The 22,303-nt window shown below is 39.0% G+C and overlaps 1 protein-coding gene across 1 annotated transcript; it reads right to left on the reverse strand.

Annotated features, from left to right (window-relative positions):
- Nucleotides 1-2,517: 2,517 nt before the first annotated feature.
- On the reverse strand, nt 2,518-22,007 carry LOC121370701 (sialate O-acetylesterase-like). The gene is made up of 9 exons (XM_041496114.1): nt 21,478-22,007; nt 16,199-16,533; nt 14,625-14,763; nt 13,552-13,714; nt 12,829-12,914; nt 10,079-10,218; nt 6,607-6,764; nt 4,504-4,693; nt 2,518-2,762 (listed from the first exon to the last, which is right to left on the reverse strand). Exons 1-9 carry the CDS (start codon nt 21,515-21,517, stop codon nt 2,523-2,525), a joined length of 1,491 nt encoding a protein of 496 aa, XP_041352048.1. The 5' UTR covers nt 21,518-22,007; the 3' UTR covers nt 2,518-2,522.
- Nucleotides 22,008-22,303: the final 296 nt, after the last annotated feature.

The following is a 22,303-nucleotide window of genomic DNA, read 5'->3' on the forward strand; positions in this document are numbered from 1 at the left end:
TAACAGTGTAGGTCACAAACATGTATCTGTAATACATATTAAATCGTACTATATTATCTATAAACTTAACATACACAGTTTATACATTTTGATTTATCTTTTCAGTACATGAATCAAGGTTTGATCAGAATATTCCAATTCCAATCAATAAGCATTTAAGCCAGGGCCTACTGGTCACCTAGTCAATGTCTTCTTCACTTGTCATATTGTAATCCACTGTGTTACCACAGTCAGTACATTTGCAAAGTGCTGTACATGGCAAGTTATTTTTCTGGCAGGAGCAGTTACTGGCACATTTGCCACGACACCCACACTTGACAAGTTCAACAACTGCCTGAGGTGCAGGTAGCTCAAGGCATTTCTTAGGGGATATTGTCCCATCTGATGTTTTCTCCCATCCATTGTCAGTAAGCGATGGTGTGTGCGGCCGTGGCTGTTTGTACCCGTTACCGATTAGTGATATGAGATTGGCTCTCTGAATGTGTGGTTTCAGTGCTCCAAGAGTGGCAAGTTTACAGCTTCAAGGTTTTTGGATTTGAACAGTTCCCATCTCAGTTCCTTTACTGTGCTGCATTTGCTGTTCTTGGCATACACTGCGGACACAAAGCTTTCAAGTTCATTTGACATGCTGTCCAAGTCGAAACCATTCTCACCGAATTGCCGGAAAACGTCAACTACTTCGGAACTGGATCCAAGGCTTAGATAGTGCTTTATCCACCTACTCTTGGATATAGTGGCAAATTTTCCTCCCCAATCAGCACCAGTAAAAGCATGAAGGCCTAGTAGTCCTTTACTTCTCTCGCTTCCATCTGCTAAACATCTTGTCCGTATGTCAATTGCCCGTTCCGCTTTCCCTTTCCCAGTGATGAAATGAAGCTTGCCTGGAATGTTGCAAGTTGAAAACAAGTCCATTAAGAAAATGAAGACATCTGTATCTGGCGAATACACATCTATATCCCGGATGTCTCCGTCAGTATTGGATGCATCAAGCACATGCACTGGGATCAAGGTATCTGCGTCCTCGTGTGAGTGCTCACCAATATTGGGATCAAAGACATCTGGTTTGTTGGAATGCGTTGAGGTTCCATAGACGACAACTAAGTTCTTGCTCTATCTGAATATTCGTGAAGTAGAGCTTTCCCCAAGTACTCTGTTAGTTAAGACTTTGTGTCAATGTGAGACAGCATTGTTTTGAGTGGTACTAATTTGATATTAGTTGAGTCCTTGATGCCAAACTTGACTGGGTCAACACCAGCAGACCTTTAGCCACGAGCTTTCAGCGAGTTGTCAATACATCTGTCAAAAATAACTCTTCCTTCTTTATACCCAGAAATAATTTTACGGATGCTTCGAACAAAGGCTTGTGCAAAATCGGAGCAATTTACCATCGATGGACCTTTCTTGATGGCTTGGACAACTGCCATTGCTTCGATAATGCACACATTGTATCGACCCTCCACTCTGTTTCATGCATCGGTTATAACTAGATCCCCTCCAAATTCACTTGAAGGTTCCATTTTGTACTCTTCAGTAGCGTGGACAAAGTCACTCTTGTCAGCTGGGATGAGAAGAAGACCATCTGAGGAGAAGAGTGACCTGGGGATAACGGAAAACTCATATTTTCCAATTGACTCACTTAGAGACTGTATCATACTAGGGCGTGATTACTGAACTACAAGAAACCTTGCCAACAATTGTCGATCTCTTAACTTGACTAGTTTATTACCGACTTTGCAACTTGTCTTCTTCTGACACGTACTGGATGTCTTCAGCTTCATTATTATTTTTTTACCGGATCCCATATTGACTTATTGGCTGTAGATGCAACTAATCTCTCTGACACAAACTCTACATATGTCTTTGTACCCTTGTCATCTCTGAGGATAACGACTTCTTTGGCAGTTTCTGGAACCTCCATATTAGATGCTATGTTCATAAGCTTCGTGGCCTTACACACGAAGGGGTTTCCACCAGTGTTTAACAGTGCCCTCCTTGATTATGGCTGAATTGTTGAACATGCGAACTTGTATTGAACCACTTAGTTGATAATGCTCCTTGGTTGTTGAATGGTCACCGTCAGTGCAATAACCATCTTGGAATTCTTGAATGAGACTGATTAGCTCAGCATATCCTAATTAACTAAAGTAGTCCAAAAAATCCATTTTGGTATGAAAATCTAGCTAGCCCCAAATATCTGACATTTCATACTGTACTAATATGGATGTGGAAGGTTTTTGTTTTTCTACCTGTGTGGGTGGCAGGTGTCACCCTAAAAGACAACATTAATTTCATACATGAGATACACTGTATTCAAATACATGTTGAAGATAATTTCAAATTATTAAAATTTATTCTAAGCACGGAATAGGTACTAAAAGAAAATTTCACAGGCTACTCCTTCCGAAAAGTAGCAATGTTATTTAATATGCTTCTTTTACGGACTTTCATTGTCGAGACGACAATCAAATAAAAAATGTGTATACATTTTAGTCAGCACATAAATGAAAACCCTTTCCGGATCGTTATGCAGCTTTATTGGCAATAAATGGTGGAGCAGGAAGCGTAGTGTCAAGTCCATAAACTGAACACATTTTGAATTCACAAGGGCTCGTTCTCCACTGGTATCTCAGTCCGACTGTATAATCGTTTGCGCATGCGCCACTCGATATCGTCACGGACATGTCGTCATAATGTTCAATCGGCGCAGCATGCCACGTGTCTTTCTCTCCACAGACAGCTGTACGTCTGGTCGCACAACAAACCTACAGATAGAGACATATATTAGTATACAATTTTATTAATGGAAGAAGTTTGTTTTGTTTAACGACACCACTGGAGCACATTGATTAATTAATCGTCGGCTATTGGATGTCAAACATTTGGTAATTCTAACTCGTAGTCATCAGAAGAAACCCGCTACATTTTTTCTAATGCAGCAAGGGATCTTTTATATGCACTTTCCCATAGACAGAAAAGCACACCACGGCCTTTGTCCAGTTATGGTGCACTGGTTGGTACGAGAAAAAAAAAAGCAGCTGGTTAGATCCACCGAGCCGGTTCGATCCTGCGACGTAAGCATCTCAAGCGAGCACTCAACCCAATGAGCTAAATCCAGCCCCTTATTAATAGAAGAAGGAATGTTCTACTTGACAACACACTCAATAGATTTGCCCTACGATTATATGGCGTCGGACATATGGTTAAGGACCACACAAATAATGAGAGTGGAAAGCCGCTTCCACCACGCCAAGGGCTCCTCTATTCGATTAGCAGCAAGGGATCTTTTATGTGCAGCATCATACAGAGAGGAAAGTTCATACCACGGCCCTTGCTACACCAGTAGTGGAGCACTGGCTGGAAAGAGACATAGCCCATGGGAGCGCTTTATGACTGACTAAGTCCCGCTCTATATCATTAATAGTGTCTGATAAATAATGGCTGTTAAATAGAATCCGTTTTATACAGTGGACCAAACTCCAGAAAGTCGAGGTATTACTGTAACCTTGTTTATGCCAATATTGAGAGACCCGCCTCGAATCCCCATTAAATTTGGTTAAACTTCAAAGAAGCGCGTAACCATTTTAATAAAAGCACCATTTAATAAATACATTTTAAAGCCGCACACCCTAGTTCCATCCAGCGAAAATAAATTATAATTTGGTTAATCTACAAACCTGTAACACACTTAGATCACGTTTTTATCAAATGGAGTGAAAAAGCAGGTTTTATATCGATAAATACCATGGGAATCCCCATATCCCAATTGCTTGAAATAATTTTGAAAGTTAGTATTCTGATGTCACCGGTAGAAGCCCAACAATGCCTACGTCACGACAAATTTCACAGACTCGGGGTGCGTTCGTTTCACCTCTCCTGGACATGTTCCAACTGTTCTGTCCTGGTTGTATCCCCTCTCCAGATATCGTAAGACTTAGCAAAATTATTGGTTTTAAGGGTTTGTAACGTTTTGTATTGAGACACTTACTTGTCTGAACTTTATTGTTACTGAAAATGTTCACGTACTGTGAAGAAAAAGCTCACAAATGAACAACAAATCGGATGTTGATTGCGCGAACCGTGCACGAGAAAACAAACCGAACCAAAATGCTAACGGTCACGTGATATACCAACGTCTGTGACATTAAAAATAGACTGGACCTCGCTTGCTTAACGGTTTTTTCTCGACAACACGTTTTGTGAAAAAATGCAAAAAATGCATTTCGTGGTTTTACAAACATCAGGATTACCAAAAAGCACTTCAGGTGAATGGAAATGTGTATTCTAAATAATAAAATGTAAGTAAAGTGCAGTTTTGTTTGTGAAAAATGGGGTTTAATAGCGAAAACCAACGCCGTAATGGTTAACAAATAAACGTAACTAGCGTGTGTCCCTTTAATATGCTCTTGGATCAGTCCATAAGCAAATTAAATTCATTAATTGATTAACTAATAGTGAGTGAATGAATAAATGAATGACGAGTAAAGTGGGTCAGTCAAAGCGTACCTCAAACCCTTGTCTGTTCTTTATTTCAATGGGAGAGTAATTGTAAGTGATTTTTAAGTAGTTTTTGTCTTTTTGTTCCTGAAAGCTGCTCGGAAATGGTCCCTGAAACTGCACTCTTTGAGAATATGCCACTGCACGTCCCGATAAAGCTAACCGGTACGCCACGTCTTGCTTGTCCCGTGAATGGATTCTTAAACAGAAGAAAGGAATGTTTGGTTAACACATGAACTGACAAATTAAAAACATGTCATCACCTAAATATGCATTTTCACGAAGATACACCACCATGTATGTCTATAAAAGATAGTCTCGTAAGTTAGCAAACTTGCGCCCTATACTTTTATTTTTCTACAATTCAGCACAACAATATGATATGCTGAGCTACCGCAGTCAATGATCCCTGCTTCCATAGGTATCAGTGGCGTAGCCGGGGGGGGGGGGGGGGGAGGCTAGGGGAGCCATGCCCCCCCCCCCCCAATCCCGGAAATATTTTACCTTTTCGCTTATTAATAACATTAAAAAGGTTCCTGTGTCATATCCCACTAATCGATATCATTGTTTGCTTGGATGCCAGGTGCCCCCCCCCCCCCCCCCCCCAATAAATAATCCTGCCTACGCCACTGATAGGTGTACGGGCTCCCAATCATGGGAATGGGAACTGTATTTACGTGCCCATGTCCCTAAGGTTCAGGCACGCCTACCCCGGACTCAATCTCTGACTTCGCCAATGGTCGATTCCGGGGCAGGAAGGTTCCAATCATGTAGAGAGGCAGGCTGGTGTTTTGCCTGAATTAAACGAAAATGACCGAATCTGCATAATAACATTAATTTTATAATTATTAGCATTACTACCAAACAACTATATATAGTTCCAAACGAATCACTACGCATTTTTACATGGATTACAACTTTTTTTGAGGGAAGAATGATAAAAATACATGGTAAAAAGGTCTCAGGTTAGCACATTTTTCCCGAATATTTGTAGAATTTTTGCCCGAATTTGAGGTTTTGTTCCAGGTCTAGGGGGCAGTTGCTAAGTCCCCGATGTTTTCGGTGAGATCAACTCATATATCAAAGCATATTTTTGCAGCAATCATTTACGTAACGTGTATAGTTACCTAAATCTGGCTAAACATTAAAGGGACATTCCTGAGTTTGCTGCAATTTTTAAGATGCTATCGACTCACAGTGACTTTTTAACGATTTTAATTACATATCAAATATATTTTCCTGCATAAAATATTAGTGGCTGTATATTAAACGTGTTTTTCATCGTTCTAATATTTGTACTAGGTTAAATTTCATTTTATTTCCTAATTTTTTATTTTTTTTCGTACATACGAAATTATTTGAAGACAAAATCTAGTTTAGGCTTCTTACAAACATTAAGACGACCAGAAACACATTGAATATACAGACACTGGTATTCTAAACAAGAAAATATATTTAATATGTAAGTTTAATTGTAGAACCATCTTACAATGCAGCAAACTCAGGAATGTCCCTTTAATTAGCATACATGTACCATTACACCTGAATCTCCCTCATCTGTGAACGGCGATTTCAAAGTCATAATGAAAGAACAATTCACCCAGTGGTATGCCGAAAAATTGGCAGCGATCTTGACGAGTAAAAACAAAGAAACGGTGTTAAAACGCATTCACGCGCGATGGATCGTGTCGGCTTTTGAAGGTGACTAAAGATCCTGCGATCGACACACGTGGCTGGTATATTGCTGGACTATAGGACAATTAGTCTCGTCTACAATGAATTGTTTTCCAGTTGTGTTTTATAAGTATGTTAGAATTTTAATATTTGTTTGTTTTTTTGTTTTTATTTTAATAATGTTGGACACATAGACAAAACCTAGAAATAAATGCGTCATATTATTAATGCAAATAACACGAACTCGCATTTTGTGCATTAATATTATGATCACATTAATTTCAGGAGCTACAGTAATTTTAACGATAAGTAAATGTTGCATTTATATCTATAATATATATGTTGACCGGAAAGTTGCAGATAACAGCTATTGCAATACATCATTCGTATTTTCGTCTATGAGATTTGATTTCGATTATAGCACCCTTAATGACCTACGCTCCATATGGCGAATCAAAGTCTGGAAGGTCCATCGCCACCGCCATAAATGTGTTGGTCATGTTGTTATTAGGAACATAACCATGCCTAACCGTCTGGGACCAACGCAGAGCAGGAAATTGACCCACCAATGTCGGTTTTTTTGCATTGGGAGCGAGCTGAAAAATATTAGAAAAACAAGACCATTGATTATTACAGTAAAAGATGAACCTATGTTCTACAGTTCCACACAGAGAAAAGTGGTAGCCGGACTTTTAGCCCGACAGAAATTTCGCTGAGAGACTTTTCGCCAACAGCCTGTTCTAACTCTTCCTAACCCTAATCTCCAGCCTTTGTAAGTTTGAAAGAGTATTAATAATCTAGTCACTAATACAATAATGTGTTTATATACTGAACAGCATTGAAAACGCACCACCAGTTGATGATACGAAATATAAATGGGGCGTATGTCAGCATTAAAAATATCAATGAATAAGTACCATACTACCTTATAGACCATGCATGACGACGAACAACTTACAAAAACGATTGCATGAACACTCCATGAAACACAACATCAAAACACAACATATTGCATGCATAGCATGAAAAACGTAAATTGAATGTGCAAATCATGCTGATTGGGGCTATTAAATATGGTCTCTGAAAAGCCACTTTCATTTATGAAGTAGTCTTCGAGGGAACGTTGAACAAGTGATGGCAAGGTTGACAGCTGAGAAACGTGAACGTGCCTTAGGTATGCTTCAAGTCGGCATTTCGAGTAGAGTCATCGCACAGCGGTTTGGATACCACCATTCAACAATCACTAGACTCCACAGGCGATACCAGCAGACAGGAACCACCAGAGACCGTCCACGTCCAGGCCAACGACGTGTTAAGACACCACAAGATCGCCATATTGTTCGCCTCCATATTCGTGATCGAACGCTGCCAGCTGCCATGACTGCACCGACTGTTCAAGGTCGACGAGGGGTTATCAGCGCAGACGCTGTGCGTCGCCGTCTTCGCTCTGCTGGGCTGCGTGCTCAACGACCATATGTTAGACCTATCCTGACTGATCGACATTGAAATGAGCGCCGACGTTTGGCAGGAATGTATCGTTATTGGAGATTACAACGTTGGCATGGTGTGCTATTCTCTGACGAACCCCGTTTCCATTTAAGGAATGCTGATGGTCGGTTGTGGGTGTGGCGTAGGCGTGGAGAACGTTACCACTGCCTTGTCCAGACGGATCGATGGGGTGGAGGGAGTGTCATGATGTGGGGCAGGATCAGTTATCATCACCGAACAGCACTCCATGAATGTCATTTACTACCGGGATAACGTCTTGCAAACCACGTCATTCCCTTCTTTCATCAGTATAGGGATATGCACACATATTTCAGCAAGACAACGCCCGAACGCACACAGCACGTGTTACAACACAGTATCTAGCGAACAATAATGTCCCTTTGCTTGAATGGCAAGCATTGTCCCCTGATTTATCGCCAATAGAGACCTTTGGGATTACCTTGGGTCAACGCATCTCACGTCGTCAACAAATGAATAACCCTAGAGAACTGGAAAACGCACTACAGCAGGAGTGGAATGCTATCCCCCAGAACATTATTCGCAGACTTATCGGGTCGACGAGAAGACGTTGCATGGCTTGTGTTGCTGCAGATGGTGGTCATACGCGCTACTGACTTTTCATTGTGACCCCACGTGTCTTTCACACGTAGATGAATTAAAACTAATCAATGATTGTACATCATTTTTTGTTTGTTGTCATTATCAATCATCCATCTATTGCTGTTCACAACAAAAAACATTTATTGCCCAGGTATTATTTTCGAAATTCAAATATTTCTTGGTGGTGCGTTTTCAATGCTGTTCAGTATATGTTACCAACTTAACCATAACCGTATCTCTAATCCTATCCTTAAACCGAATCCCTAAACCGAATCCAGATCCTAAATCTAAACCAGATCCTACTAATCGACTGTTGCTATTTTAACAATATTTGACTTATGGGCCTAAATATTTCACTGAAGATGGAAAATATCAATATAAACTGACGATCAAAAGAAAGTATACCAATTATTTGTATGATAAGTAAACACAATACACGTTCATGGAAGGTTAGATAGGTTCCAGTATTGTTCGTTATAATGCAATCAATGACGAATAGTCGCACATTGCTGCGTTTGGCCGATGCCGCACGTGCAAAATTAGTTTATTCATAAAATTTATACTGCACGAGAAACATAATACTCGTGCACATAAGGGTGTAAAAGAAGGGTGCCATTGCTTAAAACATGCCTCAGTCAACAGTAAAACACCAGAGAACATGGCAAGGCTAACTGCTGAAGAACGAGAGAGAGCTATTGGTATGGTGCAGGTGGGTGCGAGTTATGCCCATGTGGCAAGAATCCTGAATTGCACAATATTGACGATCACCAAGTTGATACAGTGTTACAGGGTGACTGGCAGGACTGCAGACAGACCATGAAGTGGAAGACCCGCGTCACAACAGCCAACGAGGACCGCCATCTCCGCATCTTACACTTACGTAACAGATTCCTCACTATGACGTTATCTGCAGCGACTGGCCTTGGACATGTCACCAGTCGTCACACTGTACGTCGTCGACTACGACAGCATGGTATCAGGGCCTATCGACCATTCAGAGGGATGACATTGATGAGGCAACATCGACTTCGACGTTTACGTTGGGCACGTCAGTTTCAACATTGGCAACATCGGAACTGGCAACGTGTACTCTTTTCTGATGAGAGCAGGTTCCAGTTATTCAGAGCTGATGGCAGGACTCGGATATACCGACGTGCAAGGAGAGAGAACAGCTCCGTGCTGTGTTCAGGAGACTGAACCGTTTGGTGGTGGATCTGTGATGGTTTGGGGCGGTATCTGTGGCCAACAGCGGACAGACCTTATTGTCATTGACGGAAATCTGTCCGACGTCGGGTCCATGCTTGCAAACTTGCACATGGTGGACATACACGCATACACATTGAAACATGTTCTTTGTGGTCAAATTTATTCACCTTCGTTATGAATGGTCCTTTATGAAATCGCACATTTCACCCCTAGTGCTGTTGTGAACTGTGATATTATCATTTTATGGGTTTTATTGAGTATACTCGTGTTTATTTACCGCCAAATTATTATACTTTCAAAATATAACATTTGCATCAACTTGTGTTTTGTGTTGTTTTTAATACTTTGAAAAAATAATTGGTATACTTTCTTTTGATCGTCAGTTTAGTAATGGATGTGAAAGATCAAATTTATAATCCCATACTGTTTAATACAATTCCATATTCAGTAGGGTTATCGGTTTTATTTTAAAAAAAAGAAAAAAGTTATATATATATATTGTTTGTTTGTTTTGTTTTTTTGTTTGTTTTTTTTGGGGGGGAGGGAGCGCTCAATATATAGGAGATGAAGCTAATAGATATTGCAGAAAGATAACCTGTACAAATCCAAATGGAAAATATTTAAATGTTTCTCCGCCAGTAGCTTCGCTGAATTTCGACCTCCAGTCATTTATCATGGCCGGGAACTGACACGCATACAACTCGGCAGACGCTTCGCTAACAGCGTTTTCTTCACCTAGATATAAAATATAGAAAAGACGAAACTGTCACGAGATGATAAGCTTAGCGTTATGCAGTTCTATGTAACATATAGTTATCAGTTTAACAGTCGTAGAGCAACCAATCACCCGCTCGTCTTCCTTGAACAACATCAGCAAGAATACCAGTGAGGTAGGCGATATACCCGGCTTGAGTTACGTGTATGATTGGATTATAGATTGAAAGAAAGGAAACACTTGATATTATAGATGAAATTTTATTCACTATTGGTTTCATTAACGTTTGTATAAGATACAAAGATGTAATGTGACACTAAATGTCAGTAATGTAGCAGTCACTGCCACTAACACAGTTAACTTGCTGAGACAATGGATGAGTTTTGGTGGCAGTCTCTTCTTTACTATTAGTGTTGGCGTGATCACTTATTTGTTTCCCACCAGTGTATAATTAAAGGGACTATCCTGTATGTTTGGTGACTGTTAAGTGATGACGACCAGCAGAGACTTTTAACGTCTGCAAATACATTAGATATAGTTTTCTAAATAAAATATTACTGGCAGAAACACATTGAATATGCAGACAGTGATATTCTAAACATGAAACTATATTTAATGTGTCATACGAGTTGCTCCAAAGTTTTATTGGTCGATAACATCATACAATGCCCCAAACCCAGGGTAATCCCCTTAAAGGGACATTCCTGAGTTTGCTGCACTGTAAGATGTTTCCGACTATTAAAATATTTCTATGATTAAACTTACGTATTAAATATTATATTTTCTTGTTTAGAGTACCAGTGTATGTATATTCAATGTGTTTCTGATCGTCTTAATATTTGTAAGAAGCCCAAACTGGATTTTGTTTTCAAATAATTTCGTACGTATGACAAAAATCTTTTTTTTAGGAAATAAAATTAATTTTAACCTGGTACAAATATTAGAACGATCAGAAACACGTTAATATTCAGCCACTAATATTTTATGCAAAAATATATTTGATATGTAATTACAGTCGTCAAAAAGTCTCTGTTAGTCGATAACATCTTAAAAATTGCAGCAAACTCACGGAATGCCCCTTTAAGTTACATTTGTGCAATGGGATAGAATAACCATTGGTGAATGTGCACTCACTACAGAAGGTGCTGTCGGGTTAATGAACTTATTGTTTTATTAGCATCATGGGAAGAGTTTTGTAAAATAGGTACCGTGATGAAACATATCAGCAGAGAAACAGATTCTGTATGTAATGTTAACGTCTGGGAAAGTGAAAATTTTAGAATTCTTCGAAGGCTGAACAAGGTTTTCAGAATCTAAAACAAATTATATGATTTTTCTGTGACAGAAAGTCAGTTATCTAGAAAAAAAAAAAAAAAGTCTGGATGACCTGGTAATAGCAAAATGCCCATTGAATAGAAACATGAAAGGTAGGATGCGGTGCTCCTGGTAATGGTATGCAACACACCATCATCCCACGTTGTACGTGAATGCACTGTTTGATGGTCCTGCATGATATGGCCAGGAAAAAGATTTACTTTAATGAACTGTACTTCGTAAACAAAAGTATGTCACAATGACCAAGTAATCCCACCTTGCACTTGCATGTAAAGTTTGATGATCATCTATGATTTGTTAAGGAAGATATGGCCCTAACAAGTATTCCCTTTAATGTACAGTAAATCGTGATAATGGGTCTCTGTGACCTAGTAATGGTATACGACACACTGACATTCCACGTGGTACTTGGATGTATGGTTTGATGATCATGTATGAATTAGTAAGGAGGATATGCCCCGGACAAGGAATCACTTCAATGTTGTTGTTGTTTTGTATGTGGGTTTTTTTTTTTTTTTTTCGTTTTTTACTTCCATGTGCAGTAAACCATTAAAGATAGACCTAGTAATGATACGAGATACATAGCTAAAATAGTCACTGTTAACATTATTTGTAACAACCTAAAATGTCTTAGCTGCCCAATATGTCCACCCCTTGACTACATAAACATATAGGAAAACCTGGTGCTGGCAAATATGTATAGATGTATGATTATCGATATAGTAGTCATATTAGGTTTGTCTATTACATACTTAGGCATTAACGCACTAGCACATGTTTTACATGCCGTTGCTGGAATCCGATCATATGGATTCGTCCGCAGTTCCTACACCACCACGACATCCATATTGACCACATGAATTTGTGGGAAAACCCGGCACTGGCAAGTATGTATAGATGTATGACTATTACATACATAGATATTAACATACTGGCACAGGAGATACAATCCTTCACTTTTTTGTCTCACAAAATGTCTCTTATGTCAGCCAGGACTCGAACCTGTGACACTATTAATTTACTCTGGAATGAATCAATGAGTGACTGAATGAATGAATGAATGAACGACTGACTGACTGAATGAATGAATGAATGAATGAATGAATGAATGAACGAGTGAGTGAGTGAGTGAGTGAGTGAGTGAGTGAGTGAGTGAGTGAGTGAGTGAGTGAGTGAGTGAGTGAGTGAATGAATGAATAATGTTTAACAATACCTCAGCACATAAAATGCAAGGGTTCTTGGGTGGCAAACAAAGGTAAGTATAGCCTATACTATAGGAATGGATGGAGATTTACCTTGGTACCATAGAGTGCCGTATATTGTCATTCTTTTGAAGGGATTCATCATGGCGTTCCACAGAACACTAGGTTCAGCTGGACCACTGCAATCAAACACAATTCACTTACAGCAAGCATAGACAGTTTTACAATCAATTTGTATTATGTTTAATAGTTCATTTATACTTCGACAAAGACTACTCATGAACACTCTTTGTCTCTCTCTCTCTCCATCTGTCTCTCCATCTCTCTCTCTCTCTCTCTCTCTCTCTCTCTCTCTCTCTCTCTCTCTCACACACACACACACAAATGCACACGCACACACACACGTACGTACATGACCTAGTTACAGTGCAATGGTCTGATCTACTTCCGCCCCATGATATAGCTGGTCCCGACCAGGTCCACGATCACCATAGGCAGGTCAATATCTTATAATTATAACCCTCCTTACTGTTTTCTATTTAACTCAGTTTTTGTGCTTACATCCAATTACGGTTCAAGCACGCACACACCTCGGCTATCTGGACTGTCTGTCCAGAACAGTGGGTTAGTTGTTAGTGGTTAGTGAGAGAAGAGGGTCGTCGTTAAAACTCGTTCTGTGTGAGAGCCGGTACCGGGCTGCGAATCCTGTACCTACCAGCCTTATGTCCGATGGCTTAACCACGACGCCACCGAGGCCTGTCCTCCTTACTACACACACACGCATACGCACACATACACACGCACGCACGTACATACTCAAAATTATGTGCTGGGCACTTGCGGATGGCATCTGGTGACGACCACGTTTCGATGGGCGTGCCGCCCCACGATGCTTGGACCAATCCGATTGGGAAGTTCAAATGAGGGTAGACGTATTCAGCAAATAGGATGCAAACAGCAGAGAAGTCTGGTACAGTTTCTATGGAAACAATATAGATGTTTATTAACATAAGACAATTCACATGGGCCGAGTTGCATTGGCCGACACCGACTCAAAACAAATAATGATAATAAAAATAAATAAACTGATTTTCTGCACAACTGCAATGCTCTGCATTACTTACTGTTTTCGCTATTTAACTTTCAAAAGTGGGGCTATTTGACGTGTTTCCAGCGTTGTCATTTGGTTTACTGTGAAGCGCATAAGCCAGACTCTAGTGGACGTTTTTCTGCTCATTCTGGCTCAAAGAAACCCTGTCCTTGGTACAACAGAGTACGAGTTGAAAGATACCTACATTTTAATAGTATGCGCACATTACCCTTTTATGTCTTAACGCAGTGTAATAAATCAGTAATAACGAATTCAGAGTAGTCTGTTTTTGTAAACTTTTAATAATCCATTACATCATATGTGTGTCATTTTTTAATCACTATTGTTATAACTATATTCAGTTTTGTCAAAATTTCAGTTAGCTTAATATCTGGGTTTGTGTGCGTTACGTTTGTACTAATTAATAAAGAGTCAGTGTTTGCGATTTTTATTCATTTTAATTTGATTTTATGCTTATATGCAATTAAAGCTGTCCTGGGTACATACGTAGCCTAAACATAAACATATAAGGGCTGTCTGTTCAAGACAGTGGATTAAAGGTTAGGTGTTTTATGAGAGAGAGAGAGAGAGAGAGAGAGAGAGAGAGAGAGAGAGAGAGAGAGAGAGAGAGAGGGGGGGGGGGAGTAGTAGCCTTACAAACCTAGGCCTGTCCGTTGTGACGTAATTATAATGTAATCAATAGGTAATAATAATAAAAAAAATAATAATAAACAGATAAACGAATGGATATGTGTATGTAACTGTTAATGTGTATTTAAGCCACATCCAATTGCAGTACCGTTCGTAGGAGCAGTCCACTTAATGGCTATTCCATGGAGATCTTCATAAGGTGTCTTGGATTCCACCCTCAAGGCTTGAAATATTCTTATATCCTTAAATGTCAACGCTCTCTGTATTTCTGTTTTTGCATTAAATACCTGTTTTTAAATGAAATTAACAAGAAAATCTAAATGTGATAATTCTTAATATGCATTATGATAATCACAAAAAGCGTCGTGGTACTATTAAAATAGCGTTATGGTTGTTGAATGTGGAAGTTTTGACAGTACAAGCATGGTGTTTGTCCTTACTCTTTCCTGCAATAATTCTAGGAACTTATGTTCACAAATATATGTTCACTGTTAAATTAAAAAGATTAAAAGATTGCAATAATTCTAGGAACTTATGTTCAAAAGAATATCTCTTGAATTAAATCCTATTGCGTAACAGATGGTAATAAAAAGTCCACTTATGCTTTCCACCGGTTTTAATGTCTAAAATTATATGATTTAAAGACATCATTATTTTTTTTCTGTGAATTAAGACTTGACATATCACTGCCTCATACGCTGGAGAAAAACAAATATTGATAGACACACACACAATTAAAAAAAACCACCGGATATTACGAAGTTGAAGTCGTGTACTCTGTATAGGATTTTCTTTACGTTTATAATAATAAGTTATTTATAGGCCCGTAGGAACGATCGCTGGAGTGGGAGGACACAACCACTAGCGGGGGAGGAGCACAGCTTTCAAAGAGTGTGTGTGTGTGGGGGGGGGGGGGGGGGGGGGGTTGCAATTCATATGTTTACCTTTATTTATGTAGACAAGGGCAATTGAAGTTGGGGGGGGGGGGCGTGATTCATTTAATACTCTTGTTTATGTTAATACTTTAAAGTTTGTTTTGTTTAAAGACAAAACTAGAGGAGATTGATGTATTAATCATCGGCTATTGAATATCACACATTTGATCATTTGGACACCCCCAACAAAATAAAAAAAATTCCATAAACAGCACTAATCTTTTATGCCATGTTTCCAAACAAAGGACAACCAAATGTCACAGCCTTTGAAATCCCAGTCGTGGGACACTATTATTTGGGACAGGAAAAACACTATGGCTCCACCGACAGGATTCGATCATTCGACCAAAACACGGGAGCCGAGCGCCCTAGCTACTGATTACGCTAGAACAAATTCTCACTTCACGTTTTTTTGTATCAATCAACAGCTATCACACTGCGGCAGTGTAAGGTCTACCGCGGCAGTGTAAGGTCTACCGCGGCAGTGTAAGGTCTACCGCGGCAGTATGATAGCTGTTGATAAACAAAAATGGGAAATAAGGGTTACATTTTTAAAAAATTGGGGCCGAACGTAGCCCAGTGCTAAAACGTTCGCTTGGTGTGCGGTCGATCTTGGTGCGATCCCCGTAGGTAGGCCCATTGGGCTATTTCTTGTTCCAGCCAGTGCTCCACAACTGGTATAATAAAGGCCGTGGTATGTGCTATCCTGTCTGAGGGATGGTGTATATAAATATTCCATGCTAGTCGTTAAACAAAACAAACTAACTTTAAAGATTTTTGTCCGTACCCGACCCAAGGAAAAATCCATGTTACTCTGTCCTGAGCAGATCCAAACATCCCCGAACAAAACGTCATCTAAACTCTGCTGTCCCTCGCTGGACGTCACCGTCACGGAAAATGGACCCTTTTCAGAAATGGCCGGGAGAGTTGCCTTCCAAAAGCCGCCTGACCCTTCCGGGTTTTTGACGACCGTCGTTGTTTGGTAGCCTTGACCGCTGACGGCCACCGTGACGGTGTCGCCGATCTTGGACGCGGTTCCCCACACGACGGCTCTGTTTGGTGCTCGTTGTAAGACCATGTGACTTCCATAGTAGGAGGCGAATCGGATCTCCGATACAGCCGCTGGAAGATGTGATAAAATATGATATTACATGGCAGAATATTATTGTTTATGGTACAGAAAATACTAGTATGTCTAATCAGGATTGTCCAATTAAACACCCGAAAAGTTTTAAGGTAAATGAAGCCTTTTTTTTTTTTAATTTACCAACTAATATTTCCATAATTTATCCATAAATTCAAGATGATCGCCATATTATATACTAAAACATGAAATGTAATGCTAGACTTCTAACAGGTGCATTCATAGTATTAATAGTTATCCCTAAGTGTTATATGTCTAAGAATTGATATGTGTTATCTTTGAAGTGGTTTACTAAGTTATATATTAACTAAATGTAATATGTCTGTCAATATAACCAATTCTACTAAATATTATTATTTCAGCTTCCAACTGTCTGGGTGACATTGTTACTTATAAATGCATAAATCTCTGTTTCCTGGAATAAAGATAACTTTTTATCCTTGTTCTATGAAATATTACATAGAAGGCCACCATGAACCTACTGAAATAGGAAATGCAACATCTCGGCTTCTAACTGGGATACATTCACGATATTAGTGGTTATTTCTACTTTTCTATATGATACGTTTTGTATATGATGGGTCTGCAATGTTTTAAGCAGTCACGTTTTCATAATATTAGCATAAACGCAGAAATGACCAATACATTGAAAACACAGAATTAACAGATGAATTAGTCTTTTTCAACCAGAATTTGGTAAGAATAATATATTCAAACTATAATTAAAGGCATACTGTCACAGATTTAAGGACCTTATTTCTCTAAAAATTAATAATAAATCAAAATTACATTAATTTTTACAGATCAAATATAGCTATTGCATCACTTTAACTACACCATAATGAAGGTTAAATCCATGTTAACCCTCTCAGCTATGTTAGTTTTTGAATTAAGGACCACTGCCATAATTCAATTATTTTTTACAAAATATCATTAATAAGTGGAGTATGGTGGTTACGTAGATGGTTGAATAAAGTGCATTTAGGGACAAATCAAATATATATTTTTAAGTAATACTTTGTTAGGCCATGTAATAGGTCAGTGGTCTGTGTATATTTTAAAATACCACCAAATCAAATACTATAGATGACAATAGCAAATGTGGCTAAAGCAACGTTTTAATCAATCTTTAACAATATGCAATCTAGTGTTTCAAACGCAATATAATACGCCAGCAAATGCCTGTGACAAACAACCTACACTGGCTACATACAGCAATAAGGAGACAGGAAGTCTAGGGGCGATTTTCTCACATGCCTTAATAGTGTACATTTGTATTATACTAATATATAAAGGCATATTTATTCGTTTCATTCATTTTAACTTGATTTCTTACATATATCCAAGCACGCTGCCCTGTACACACGACTCCTCTATCTTGGATATAGATATTGAGAATGAAATGACAAGGCAATCACATCACTGAAGCCAGTAAGGCATATTGCACGTGGAATAATAGATATTGAGAATGAAATGATAATCATAGCAGGTAGCTGTTAGAGTATACGACATATATTTTTTTTTATAACAGTGCATATTAAAACTGTTTACAATAACACACACTTTCGTTTCTTTGAATTCAAATTCACAGTAATTTTCGAACACTTTTGAAGCGTTAGATAGCTATTAAAGTTATTCCCATAATGTTCAATTGAGTTACAAGTTGAATACTGAAAACATAAAATTAAAATTTTAGTGTTCCCAAAGTTATTTTAACTAGCATATTTTCAACGTTGAATTTAAAATTATTCCACTAATTATATTGTTCTACGTGTTTTATGTGTTATTTTGTATTACATACAGAGTTGAATACAGTTGAAATTACAACTTTAGCAATTTGTAATGGGTCTTTCACTATATTTGCTGGACAATTTTGATATATTCTGGAACTGCATATAATTGCCAATTATATATAAAATATATACATAGTTTGCCCACCAACTGGTGATTACGACCGTGTTAGCGATGTACAAAAATCAACGGTAAAAATACTAGTTTATCAAATTGTACATATATATGCTATTTTTAATTGAAAAGAGTTAGGCAAACATCAATTTCAAACAAATCTATTATTAATTTGCCAGCTCCTAGAAATAGCATTTTAATAAATTGTAGTGAATCAACTTGTAACAAAAATCCTATCTTAAAAAAAAAAATGTAAATTTATAAAAATAAAAGGCTCATGGGTACATGGGTCTAAACGATCATCTGAGTAAATTATTCATGCTACCTTCCAGACTCATGGAATACAGTATACCCATTTTCTAGTGGGCAGTGTGGGGTGGCCAAATTCATGATTTTGTTTATCCATGGGTCATGGAAGCTTCCCACCAAATTTAGTTGGACATGGTCTAGTAGTTATGCAGACATTAGTTTAAAGGCATTTCTGGAAGTAGACAAGAAGATTTTTTTTAAATTGTCTTAATTTATTTTTCTTTTTGGCCCATGTCTTTTATTCTCGGGAGTGGGGGTGGGGAAAGAGGGTTAATAAGAATGACCAAATTCACAATTTGTTTCCATAAGTCAAGGTAATGGTAAAATAAAGAGGGGTTTTGTTAAGAATTGTCTTGGTGTTATCCCCTTTTGGGCTCCTGGGAAGGGGTGGGGGTGGGGGGGGGGGCAGCATGATCAAATTCACAACTGTGTTTATCCATGTGCCAAGGAAGCTTCCCAACAAATTTAGTTGGAAATGATCTAGTAGATCTGAAGAAATTACAGTTTAAATGCATTTCTTTATATACAATGTTTTTTGTTGTTGTTATTGTTGTTGTTTTATTATAAACTTCAACCCCTCTCTGGGGGACCTGACTAATGGGGGACGTAATATTAGTGATATTCACAGATTAGATATACCACCTATTGATAATTAAACATATGAAAACTATTCGGTTATAGCATTTGTAGAAGTACAAAAGATATTTTAAAATTGGTTTAATTTTCCTTTTTGGGGGCCAGGGGTGGGGCATCAAAATGACCAAATTCACAAAAGAAAACGTCTTCATGTAGTACTGTACCAACGAATCTTCCCACAAAATGTATGAATTGGCTAAGTAATTTCTGGAAAAGAAGTTTTTAAAATGTGAAAGGTTTACGCTACGACGGAACACGGACGAAAACGGGTCGCCTTCAACTCAGGTGACCTACTCGCCCCAAAACCAACTCACCCCCTACCAACTCGCCCAAGTGTTTGGACAACTCACCCCAAACTTTACTGTCCGTAAATAATTGTGACAAAATTAAAATTGGACGTCTACAACTTTAGTGTCATTTTATTTATTAATATTACGTTGAAACTCCGCTATTACGACCACTTATTAAATGGTTTTATATTGGGGAGACCTTAATATCGGATAAATAATAATCTATTATAATGAACTGTCAAGCCTATTTTAACGACGTTTGTGAGTTTGTCCCTTATTTCCTTAATGGAATGATCAGGCAAGGCTTTTGGACTCCCGACTGGTGTGCATATTCAACAATATTTAATGTACATTATTAAGAAAATGATAATAATATGAGTTGACTAAAGTTTAGTAAACAGTGTGGGCGAGTTGACCTGCTTCCCATACAGCTAATAAAATGTTCCAGCTTGCTCTAGGAGAAGACACAAGTGAACTCGGGGCTATTTTTAACAGACAATTGGACGTCCACCCGAGAAGAAAAAGAAAAAAATCAAGTCATGCATAACTCGTCTTCTGACAAAGAGACGTATATTTTAGTAGTCCCCCGCCCCTTCCTTCGCCCCCCCCCCCCCCCCCCCCCCCCACCATTCCATTCATAAAACGGCCACGTGTCTCGCAGTTTTCCGTATACGGAAATGGTTACAATGCATTGTTCTATCTTAATTAATGATGTGTACTCAACACATGTATTTCTGCACAAAGTCCGACGTGTATTCCTCTACCTAGCTGACCTGTGACGTCGTGCATACATTTGCATATTAATGAGTTATCATGCATGTTAATGAAAACCCGACCAATGGCCGATTAATAATTATACTACTGAAGTTTCATATGTTCCATGCAGCTTTTAAGCAGGTATCCTGCTAAGTCAGCAAAAAAAAAAGGGGGGGGGGGTTAAAATGTCAAACAATTTAGTAATTCCTATGTATTTGGGCGGGATGTAGCCCAGTGGTTCAGCGCCCACTCGATGCGCGGTCAGTCTGGGAACGATCCCCGTCGGTGGGCACATTGGGCTATTTCTCGTTCCAGCCAGTGCACCACGACTGGTATATCAAAGGCCGTGGTATGTACTAGCTTGTCTGTGGGATGGTGCATATAAAAGATCCCTTGCTGCAAATCGAAAAGAGTAGCCCATGAAGCGACGACAGCGGGTTTTCTCTCTCAATATAAGTGTGGTCCTTAACCATATGTCTGGCGCCATATAACCGTAAATAAAATGTGTTGAGTGCGTCATTAAATAAAGCATTTCCTTCCTATGTATTTGTCACACGAAACAAGCTGTCAGTAACAAATCGGACTCAGGTTGTACCTGGTACAATCTGCAATGATTTGACCACACCTATACATAAATCTTCTGTTCATTACCTGTCACTGTCCTAACTGGCGTAGGAAGCGGGGGAGGGGGGCAAGGGGGCGTCCACACACACACACACACACACACACACACACTGTAGCAGCAGCGATGGTTTATATATTTATACATGCATTTAATTCGTGTGTGCTCACTCCCATCCCCACCCTAGTTCATCCATATTAACGTCGACTGCATGTCGACGTTAATATGGATGAAGTACCCCCCAACCCCAACCCCCCCCCCCCACACACACACACTTTTTGACACCTTCCTACGCCCGTTAGTCCGAAAAGTATTGACTTAATGTGCGACCTGCACTACGTCCGTGTAAGATCAATATTTTAAATATTTGTACCGAGTTATTTGCATGTAGAAATCATAAATACCTGATATTATATGACAAAGGAATACACAATACACCAACATCCTCGCTTCTTTTCAAGACTCGTGTCTGCCGTGTGTGTTTACAGTTGTAACAGAAACTTCTTATTTCAACACATACACCTGTACCTCGTCAATTCAGTAACTCGAACTCCCAAATACGTACGTTACGTTTCGGTAGCATACACGCAGGTGTCGGGAAATTATACCTACAGAGAAGCCAGTTATTAATCCGTCTTTTGATGTCTATGATGGATAATCCAGCTAGTTGTTTAGCAAACACTATTTTACATATCAACGTATTTACATGTATAACTTCATAACAAACATAAACTTATATCTGTTTAAAAACCGCAAGGTAATTAAATGTTAACAGTAAACGTGATTGTGGCGTGACGAACAGAACTATATTTTGATGCCGCCGAGGCCGGAAGCCGGGTGACTGCACACCCGAGGTAAGTTCAATCAACCTTGTCGCTAATGTTCGTCAGCGTCTGCGAAACGTTTGCAGGCTGAACTCTCTGCCGAGTCCGTTGACCCATGACGTCAGCTCTGGTTAAAAATAGTCTACTGGTTTTGCATACTGCTGGAAAGACAATATTATAAAATGTTTCCGTAATACCACATGCAAATAAGTATACACAACAACTGTGGCAGGATTTTAAAATATTGTTTGACCTAAAAACAGAACCTACTACAAATATTGATGATATGTCACTGGGAAATCTAAACTACAGTTCGGCTTTTTTCCCCGTTTACGGAATCAATACACTTCGAGGTCGTTTATTGAAATCGTGTTTGTTTACCAGATAGGTGTCGGGAGATGGCAGC

Source organism: Gigantopelta aegis, chromosome 4 (genome assembly GCF_016097555.1).
Source record: "Gigantopelta aegis isolate Gae_Host chromosome 4, Gae_host_genome, whole genome shotgun sequence".
Lineage (NCBI taxonomy): Eukaryota > Metazoa > Mollusca > Gastropoda > Neomphalida > Peltospiridae > Gigantopelta > Gigantopelta aegis.